The following is a 10348-nucleotide window of genomic DNA, read 5'->3' as shown; positions in this document are numbered from 1 at the left end:
GAAAATTGTTTGCTTTTTATGTTTAGCAGCTCCTTTTGTTTAAAGACACAAATCTCCTTGTTGTAAGCAAAACTAATATGCTGTACTGAAAAGCACAAGACAGAAGTCTTTTCTGTATTTTATGCTTCTTGGCTTACTCCTTAAAGATACGGGAAAAACAACTGAGTAGTAAGTTGATTACAAACTAGATAATGATTTTAGAATAGTTTAAGCTCATTGTAAAATGTTGCGTAAAGATCTTTTGATTCTAAATAGGCAATAAAATACTAGATTACTTTCATGTTACCACTACAGAAGTAATCTGTACGGGAAGAACACTGTAGCAGGCTCTGAAATAGCTGGTACTGATTATCAGTAAAGAGATCTTGCATTGTTGTGGATAGCTACTGAAAATGATTTGGTGCTTGTTCGCAGGCAAGATGACAAGCAGAAGCCAGCACTTTAATTTATAAAAGATAAAACCAACCAAACAAACAACAAAACAACTAGAAGTTGGTCAGCCACAGTATAAATAATTAATATCTCCAGCAGCTGAATAGAGTGCAGTTATTTTTGAGAAATGGTGACAGAATATTGGGCTACGTGGACTTCATAGCCTGTATATGTACATGTTCTATTAAGCATATTTTAGAAAACCTAATTAGGACTTTGTAGAGAAGCTCTTTAATGGCAAACTCATTACAGCTTGATGTGTCAGGCTGTAAAGTCAGTAGGCTAGAATGTACTATAGTAAGATTAATGAACTGAAAATTTGACTGTGCTATAATAAGCTTCAGAACCATTTAGCAGTTCTCATTTGGTTTTGTTTCCAGTGCATTATTTGAGGCTTAGACCAAGAAGATATTCTGCCTATGAAAAATAGTTGTATATTCACTGTATTCATAAAGTGGTACTAAAAAAAATTGCTTTATATGAACATTGCTCTGACTACTAATTATGACTATTTGCAGAATAAAGTTATTTTTTGCTTCAGCATATAAAGCTAAAGTAAGTTCTCCCTTGGACTTTGAGGCATCTTCAGACAGTAACTCAAAATACTGCTAAATTTAGAAACTTAGGAGCAAGTCAACAGTCTTCTCTTACACAAAATGAAACTTACTAAATAAGATACATTATTTTTTTATTATTTCATTAGTATATTACTTGTCTCTACACTTGAGAGATTCAGACAGGACTATTCTGACTATTCCTCTGAACCCCTTCCCATTGCCTAGTGAAGTAAATAGACCTTACGTCCTAAAATATGATAGATTTGGTCTGTGTTACACAAGGAGTGAAGCAGATAAATTCAGGAGATAAGAGGATTTCAGTGAGGAAACTCTGTGGTCTCTTCTTGCATCTGAACATGTCTCCAGCTGTTCTGCTTTGATTGTCACTGCATAATCTTACCTGAGGGGGGAAGTAGCTCTCTCAGGCATCAAGTGTCAAGCTCCACAGTCAGAAAACTTAGTTATTTCATACCATAGTATTTTCAAAGATGATGAACTGTTAGGGAGGGGTTGGATTTTTTATTTCTCCATCTATTCTTTTTTGATCAGTTACACCAATTTATATTTTGTTGCTTCTACACTGAAAGTACTTTAGTACCTTTTCATCTGTAATAACTGTTTGTTCTAGGTAATCCCCCACTTGCCAACCCTTACGGTGATCCTAATTTATCTCAACCTATAATGGCACTTCAGCAGAACGTAGCAGACATTTTGTTTGTGAGAACTAGTTATGTGAAGAAAATTATTGAAGATTGCAGCAACTCTGAAGAGACTATCAAGTTGCTTCGATTCTGCTGTTGGGAGAATCCTCAGTTCTCTTCCACTGTCCTCAGTGAACTTCTTTGGCAGGTAAAAATAAAAAGCTAGGAGAAAGATGGGAATATAAAGGTGTATGTTGCAAGATTCTGTATTTATATGTAGGAATGTTGTATTAAATACTGAACAGGTGCTTGATAAATAAACTTTCCTTAAGATGACATCCTCTGTCAGTATTTACACTCTTAGGTCTATACATCATGTTGTAGTACTGTGAGAAATCCTTCTATGAGCTTAGGAACACAGTTGGCCTTTTATGAGTTAGGATTGCTGTGTTAGGATGGGAAGTTCGTAGGCTGAGCGTATTGCAAGACCGTTTCCTACAACTTTTCTGTCATTGTCCATAAAAGAGCTTCTTATGTTGCATGGAAAGTTGGAATCACTTCCTAAAATCTCCCTTGTATTTATTTTGAGTGTGTTTGTAAGGTTCTTTTTTACAAGTCTGCAGAACGTACTTGGCTTCAGATTCAGGAAAGAATCTTTTGGACTGTCTTGTTTTTCCTTTGTAATCTCTGTAAGGTTAGTCACGCTTTTCCACTTCAAATTAGATATTTTTTTTACTTCTGTTAGCTCATCTTTATATTAGCCCATTTTTTTCCCATGTAAACATCACATTTTCCCTATGTCCTTTTGTTTGGCACTTGAAAGAATAATAACAAAAAAATCACTTTACTGATATTTTGCTACCCATGTATTTTACATTTTAGGATAAGCTTTGAAGACAACTTTTTGAACATATGTTTAAAAAATACCATTTTGTAATTTTTAAGGTAGCTTCTTCAGCATCTTGTGCTTGGCACTTCAGATCAATTGTGTTAGAAACTCATGAGGAAACATTTTGTCCTTTAAAAAACCTACTGTATTTAAAAACAAACAAAACTACAAAACAAGCCAAAACACACAAACAACCCAGCAAGACCACAACCCCACAAAACCCCTGACACAATTGAAGTTGTTTTTTTTTTAAAAAAAGGAGAGATATGCATTGTACCTTGAAATAGCCTCTAAATTACAGTAAACTTGACTTCAAATAAATTGGGTTCTTGTATTGCACCATGTCAGCTGCATGCTTCAAGCAATACTTTCTTATTTTCTCTGCATTTTTACTTTTTAAGGTTGCATATTCATACACATACGAGCTTCGACCTTATTTGGATCTGCTTCTGCAAATCCTATTAATTGAGGACTCTTGGCAAACTCACAGGTTAGTATTTACTTGTCTTTATATAATTCAAGATTATCATGTTTTGTACAGCTTGTTTTCCCAGTAATTCCATGCTAATCCTTTCAAGAGGTTTGTTGTAAATATATATTAAATGAAAATACAGGAATAAAGCATTTTTTTTTCCACTTCTGTCTCAAAGATTTTGAGGTAAATCGATTATTTTGCACCTTGACCTTCCTTACTACTGAGAAATTTACTACTTAGTTCTATAAACCCAAGATTTTTCTCATACAAGAATGTGCCATTTAGGCTAAACTCATTGGCATTTACTATGAGGTGCTTAGATTGGTTCTTAAAAACCTCTCGTTCAGGAGGGTCCAATGATGGCCTGGTCTTACTGAGAAGCACGTCAGTCATAGTAGTGATACCAATACACGCGTAAAGTGTGACTGTGGGAGAAAAGTGTATTTCATACATAAATATTCTCTATGTGATCACATTTCAAGAGAATTTTAACTTCAATATATTAAATATTCCTCCAGTTTCAAACCTAGTTTTTCTATGCCTACAGAATAAGGCTTTTTGAAAGCTGAGATTTCAAAATGTAATTATTGCAAATACTGACTATTTGAGAGAGTATAGTCAATTTTTCAGAAGTTTTATGTAGAAGTAGTAGTAGGTGAGGTAACACAAAATAAATGTTATCAACATAATCATGGAGTCTTAATGACCTTTGACTTCTGTTTCAAAAAACCAAAACAAAAACCAGCATAACTGTCTATAGTAAATGTTATGATCTAACATTATCTGATCTTAGACAGCATGCATCCTGTGGTGCTCCTTCTATTATTGTACTGTGAGATCGCTGCTGCTGCTGCTGCTGCTTGACATCAGACCCGCTCGCATAAAATTTCTCTTGATTTGACAAGTTCCAAGTGCCAAGTTTGGGATAATAGTGTTACAAGTACCATTAAGTTAAATCAGCTGATGTAGAGCTCATTGTCACTTTACCAGTGGAGCCTAGGTTGCCAGCTGCCTGGAGTCTGTATTCACTGACTGTTGCTAGGGCTGCAAGGAAGGAGAGCAGTTGCTTTTCCTACCATGAGTGTAGCTCTTCGAGACATTGGTGTAGGCTCCGTGCCTTCCTTCTTTCAAAGATAAAAGTACGTCAGTTCTCAGTTCTTGCACAGCTTCAGGGTGGCAATTAATTGCTTTAGCCCTTGTTTGAAAGCAGAAGGCACAGAAGGTGGGCTTAGTTCCAGGGAATGCCAAAGTCCCTTATCCCCCTGCACAGATACATACCACTGCATCTAAAAGAGTCTGTCTTTGAGAAGTGCAACTATAATGTAAGTAACCATTCTGTTGAGGACCTATTGGGTTAACAGGTCTGTTTTGCAAATGCAGTTGATTTTAATAATAAGTAAGAAAAATTAACCAGTTCAAGTTGATTGCTGTGATTAGAAGTAATCATACTTACATGTTTTATATATCTCATTCAGAAAGTTTATATGTTACCAGATGTGCTAAAATTATGTTACATATGTGAAGTTAGTTTTCTGATTTTTTTTTTTTTAAAGAAACCTCTTTACTAAAACCAGAAGTCAGTATATGAGCTGTCCCTTTTATAATTACATTATAAGTGAAGCCTTAATTCAAGTATTAAAACTCTTTAACACTTGAAGTTTTGGGGGTTTTTTTGTAGGATTCACAATGCACTTAAGGGAATCCCGGATGACAGGGATGGACTATTTGACACCATTCAGCGCTCCAAGAATCATTATCAGAAAAGAGCTTACCAGTGTATAAAGTGCATGGTAGCTCTCTTCAGCAACTGTCCTGTAGCCTACCAGATCCTTCAGGTAATACCTTTCATTCTGTTTCTTGCTGCTTCTTTTGCCAGTTCTGTGTTAAACCAGAAAAGCCACCACCATTATTCAATATTCATCACCTTGATGAAACGACAATTTCATTATTCAATATTCATCACCTTGATGAAACGACAATTTCCAAGTACAACTCATTTGAACCTTCCTATATCAGAATGTCCCCATATGGGATTGAGAGCAATTTGGTTAAACTTGCACTCATGATTCTGTGATGCAGCTGCAAATCTACAGACTGCATTTCGAATTTGAAGTTTCTTTGTGCAAGAAAGGACATTTTGGGGAGCCTTCTAAACAGCAGCACTTGTGTTGGTGGTCTGTTCTCTGGTAGCTGATGTATAGGAAGGGAAAAATATTTCTGTTTTGAAGAACAGACAAAATAATTCTGATTTGTTAATTTTCCATCTGCAGAGCAATGGAGATTTGAAGAGAAAATGGACCTGGGCAGTAGAATGGCTTGGAGATGAGCTTGAGCGTAGACCATACACTGGCAATCCCCAGTACACCTATAATAATTGGTCTCCACCAATACAAAGCAATGAAACATCAAATGGCTACTTCCTAGAGCGATCGCACAGTGCTAGAATGACTCTTGCAAAAGCTTGTGAACTCTGCCCAGAGGAGGTAAAGAATTATTTTGACTTCTGGTTAAAAAATTGAGTGAAGTGCTTCTATAAATAATTAACCGTAGCAACAGTCTCCAGTCATTATAGAGGTAACACATTTTATAAGTATTCTATAAATACAAATTTCTGGTTTTATTGGCTTCAGTTACATACTCCTGTGCATTTTTCCACTTTTATTACTGTTTCTATAGATATCTGTCACTTAAAGAATTAGCAGTAGAGAATTGCAATTCACCATTTAAAGTAGATTATGAATGGGTATTTTTTTGCAATAATACCTTGCTAGTGGGAGTTTTTATGTAGTACAGTACAAGCTATGGGTGATACAGTGGGGTGGATTTTTTCTCCAAGCATGTCTGAAACAATGACTTGCATGTAGGATCGGTTCTGGATAGAATAATTATAATATGTTTACCTAGGCAAATGAAATGTTTTTTCAAACTTTAGGAACCAGATGATCCTGATGCCCCAGATGAACATGAATCTTCTCCACCTGAAGATGCCCCACTGTATCCCCATTCACCTGGTTCCCAGTATCAACAGGTAAAAGCTCAGAATTTAACCATTTATTCAGAGTTCTAGAGTTGCTTTATTTAGCATTTATGGTAACATAAGCTGGAGGCATATTAATGTCAAATATCACACTTGGAGGAATAAAGATAAAGATTCACCTCCATTTTGCCAGGAACAGTTTCACCATCAGAGTTTCGTGTGAGAATTTTGATGTTATCAGATCAGGGATTAATCCTCTATTGAAAGAGGAGGGGGACAGATGTCATCACAGTCCAGCGTATACTGAATTTGATTCTGTTGTGTCTGTTGATAATTGGCAACACCTTGCGAGGTGCTTTTGCACTGCTAAATACAAAATCAAGCCTCAAGGCCTGAGTTTCAGTTTGGGTAATTGGAAGCCTTTCAGAGAAATTTGTTTTCATGTTAAGTGGCTGCTTTGTTAATATCTTTCAGTGAAAAGCCAGATCTGAAAGAAATCATAACCAGTTTTTTTTTTTATTGAATTGACTAAATTAGTAGATCCCCTACTTAGTTGCCATTTTTGTTCCAGTTCACTTTATGTATTCCAAACCTGCTAATTTAATTTCCTTTCCTGCCCAAACCCATTTTCCCTCCATCTTGCTTTCCTTATTTGATGTTCTCAGCAGAGCAGTTGGTAAGTCACGCAGATTTTCCCACTCTTCTCTGAGCTCCTGGGTTCAGACACGTACCGTAACCTCACCATTACCCGTGTGATGTGTTCACTTTCTTGCAAGAGATGGCGTTTCTCACTAACACGCACAATCCTTGTATTTCCAGTTTTTCCACGGTAAAAGAGTCAATAGATGAGATGTTTTCATTTGCCAGATGTGTGTATGTGACTTTTTAAATTGGGATAGAGCACCTGGAGAAAAGTTCTGGTCTAGATTTCATTCAGTTCTGTAACATTGAAGGTTTTGCTTATAAAAATTGAAGTATGCTGCATAAATACAGGTTTGCTTTTTCCATTGTCTTAGGAAAAAATTCAAGCTGGTTGAATCTGTTGATAAAATATGTGCACAGTTTCATGTCTGCAGCACATAGGCAGCCTCTTCTTGTCTCTTTTTTTTCTTGCTGCTTTTGCTTTGCATGTAACTGTTATTCAGAAGCTGAGATTCCTATTTTAACTGATTCTTGTATCTTTGTAAGTTGAAAGTTTGTTTACCTTCTGTGTAAATTAAAAAGGTAAGTGATTCAGATGTGATTCAGAACGAAGAAACTGTGATGTGTGTTCGTATAGATACATGAGAAGCTCAGTGTGCTTGAGGCTACTTCTCAGTGGTCTGAATGTAAAGGGGAAAGGCAAGTAGCTGGTCAGGAAGCAGCCCACGCGTTTAATGTCACTTTAAAATGTCTGTGCTTTCTTGCAGAATAACCACGTGCATGGACAGCCATATACAGGCCCGGCAGCACATCATATGAACAACCCTCAGCGAACTGGCCAACGAGCACAAGAAAATTATGAAGGCAGTGAAGAAGTTTCCCCGCCTCAGACAAAAGATTAGTGAAATGCACATAACCAATTAACTTGCTCCATCAAGACTGTGCACCCAGGCCTTACAGTCCAACCTTTCTCTGTGTCTGGCTAATATTTAAAACTAGAAAAACTATTCCTAATCAACATGGAGTGGAGAGTCTATTCACTGTCTTATCTGCAGAAAATTGCTGTCCATATATAACCCGCCTGCAGTGGAAAGTGTATAGTGTTTTGTAATAAATGGCCTGATGCTAATGTGTAAATGGCAAAGGTGTATATAGTATATTAATGTTTGACTGTTAATTCTTGAGCAAGAAACATTTTTTTTGTCTTGATGAGACTCACAGATCTACAAAAACAAAAAAATAATTTCTTGATATATCTGCTGCGCTCTGCAACCAGTGTTGCCTGCCTCATGGCAGTCGGATCAACTCCTTTACGAAAAAGCCTATCCATGTCAACCACAAAAATAGTTTAATGTTAATTCTTTGCCACTGGAGTCGATTTTACTATGAGCAACGTAATGGCTGGTAACCTTTTAATTATTTGGTTGATGTGGAAAATTGGTGATGTAACATTGTTTCTAGATCTTTTTTCATTGCCTTTTTCATTCTGGTATTAGGTTAATCACTTTGAAGCTATAGTTATGCTGTAACATTTAGCATGGCTTCACACCAAGTTAGTGTAGCCAATGAGGGGGGAAAAAAAACGTGACAGCAGTTGTCCCAATGTGACAACTGTTTTGCTCAGAACTTTTTCTTCTTACACCTAGTCTATAAAATGGGGAGGGAAAATGTGACAAACAAGTGGTTTTCAGTTTCACATATGTTCCTCACATCTGATGTTTGACAGTTCTGTCTCTGGGTGGGATAAAGAACACTTAGTTTTCAGTAATAGGAATTTAAAAGATTTAAAACAAATATGCAAAAATTTGCTATGCCAGGATGCCTGGAGCATAATAGACTGTATTTGGTGTGCTTGTTTTGTTTCTTTGGTAGAGCTTATTAGATAAACTTCTAACACTTTCCTTCTACTGCATCCCAGTGAAGTGGAAGTCAACGAAATCACACAGTACTTGTGAGTGCCACTGCACCAAGTTAACTTGCTGGTTTTCTGCTCGTTCACAGTTCTACTTGAAAGCGAGAATTGTCTTAGCTCTTTATCCATTATACAGGAAATCTTAACATTAGAAGCAGGGTTTAATTATAAAAGAAACTACTGGTTAGTCAAATACAATTCTGAGGTATCTCTATTCCAGAATAAACATTTGTTTAAAGACTTCAAGAAACGCATCAGTAAATACTGTATTTAAATGAAAATTGGTAACTTGAATGTGTGTAATTTTTTTGGAACCTGTCTAAAAACCAAATACCCCTGCAAAACAGATACAGCCCACCCTATACTATTTAAATATTTTGCTGTTTTATTTTATAGAAATTATTTTGCTGAATTCACAAATAGAATTTGATTTAAGAAGAATGTTTTGTCCTGTGGTGTGTGTTGTTTTTTGTTTTTGTTTTTTTTTTTAATGGACTGCACAGAAAGGTGAATTCTGTGCAGTGGCACTATGCTGAATTCTGGAACAACAGTCACATTGAGATTCTGTGCACAAAAAAATTTGGCCCTTAAGAATAAAATAATCAGGACAACAATTACACTGTAAAAGTTTCTTAATGTGATTTATCTTGTACTTTTTGTATGTTTTTATATATACATATATATATTTAATGAGCACAAGCTTGATGGTGTTTTTTACAAACGAGTTGATAGAAACAAAGCTGCTTATCAAATTAAAGCTCTGTAGTTTTGAAATGAACAAAGGAAAATTCAGTCGCAAGTGCATTCTTATGCATTTAGTGTAACAAGGAAGAGGCACGGAAGATTTTTTGAATATGCTGTGTAGCGATGATCACTTTTATGCTTCCATGTTTTCCCTAGTGCTCAAGTTAATTCAGATTTTTTCATAGTTTTCTAGTAATACCATTTTACCTGGAGTTAGTGATATTTGGATAAAGTGCTCCCATTTATGTTTGGGAATGCTTGTTGGAGATTTTAACTCAAAAATCCTACCCTGAATACTGAAGTTGAAATAGTTCATATTTATTTGGACCAGTAATTCTTAAACAAGCTATCTCAGAGGCAATTATTATGTATTTTTTACTATATGGGTGAAATATATAATGTGCTAATTCAGCCTTGCCAAATGTGTTTGCTTTTAATAGTGTAGTGATTGTAGAGACATGTCAAACCTGTGACACTTTAAGGCTGTGACTTTCTTCAGTCATACGCACCCCTGTCCCTGAATCGAGGGTGGCTGCAGCGGCAGCTTTTTTTCAGGCAGCAAATTGAGAATATTGTGCATCTTTGTGACTTTGAAGAAGGACAGCCTGTGTTGTTTGCTGCAGCTGCTGCTTTTAAACAGATGGCTACAGAAAAAGGTGCAATGTTTTCTTCACTCTGGGCAAAACAGCTTCGAATTGTATTTAACAAATCTTGTACAAGCAAAAAGTTTACTGTCATGGCATCTTGGCAGTTGTCATTTTCAGGCGATACACGGTACCTCATTGTTGATGGCATACTTTAAAATAGTCCTTAAAGTGCCTAATATTTAATTCCCCTATCAGTAAGTTCAGTCCTGTTTGGGTTTTTGTTTGTTTGATTTTTTTGGGTTTTGGGTTGATTTTATTTTTTTTCTTAGAACATTTACTAGGGAATCTCTGGTCTTCCATAAAATAAACCAATAAATAGTAAAGCAATTACTCATGTTCCTGACAATGTAACATCAAATGCATAGAAACTGAACGTTCATAGGTGATGTTATATCGTGATTAATGTGTAGTTTGACCCAGGGGGAAATCCAT

At 36.0% G+C, this 10348-nt stretch overlaps 1 protein-coding gene across 1 annotated transcript in view; it reads left to right on the top strand.

Moving 5' to 3' along the window:
- The window catches only part of LOC104532115 (probable ubiquitin carboxyl-terminal hydrolase FAF-X), a 32337-nt gene extending 23371 nt beyond the window's left edge, over positions 1-8966 (top strand). Inside the window, exons 18-23 of the mRNA XM_029087270.1 lie at positions 1618-1838; positions 2921-3009; positions 4673-4829; positions 5265-5477; positions 5927-6022; positions 7381-8966. Coding sequence (XP_028943103.1) covers positions 1618-1838; positions 2921-3009; positions 4673-4829; positions 5265-5477; positions 5927-6022; positions 7381-7515 — 911 coding nt within the window. The 3' untranslated portion in view covers positions 7516-8966. The remainder of the gene's footprint in view (positions 1-1617; positions 1839-2920; positions 3010-4672; positions 4830-5264; positions 5478-5926; positions 6023-7380) is intronic.
- The last annotated feature ends 1382 nt before the right edge of the window (positions 8967-10348 follow it).

This window comes from Antrostomus carolinensis, unplaced genomic scaffold (assembly GCF_000700745.2).
Source record: "Antrostomus carolinensis isolate BGI_N321 unplaced genomic scaffold, ASM70074v2 scaffold3831, whole genome shotgun sequence".
NCBI lineage: Eukaryota > Metazoa > Chordata > Aves > Caprimulgiformes > Caprimulgidae > Antrostomus > Antrostomus carolinensis.
The sequence above is the reverse complement of the archived record's forward strand: the minus strand, read 5'-3'. Positions and strand labels throughout refer to the sequence as shown.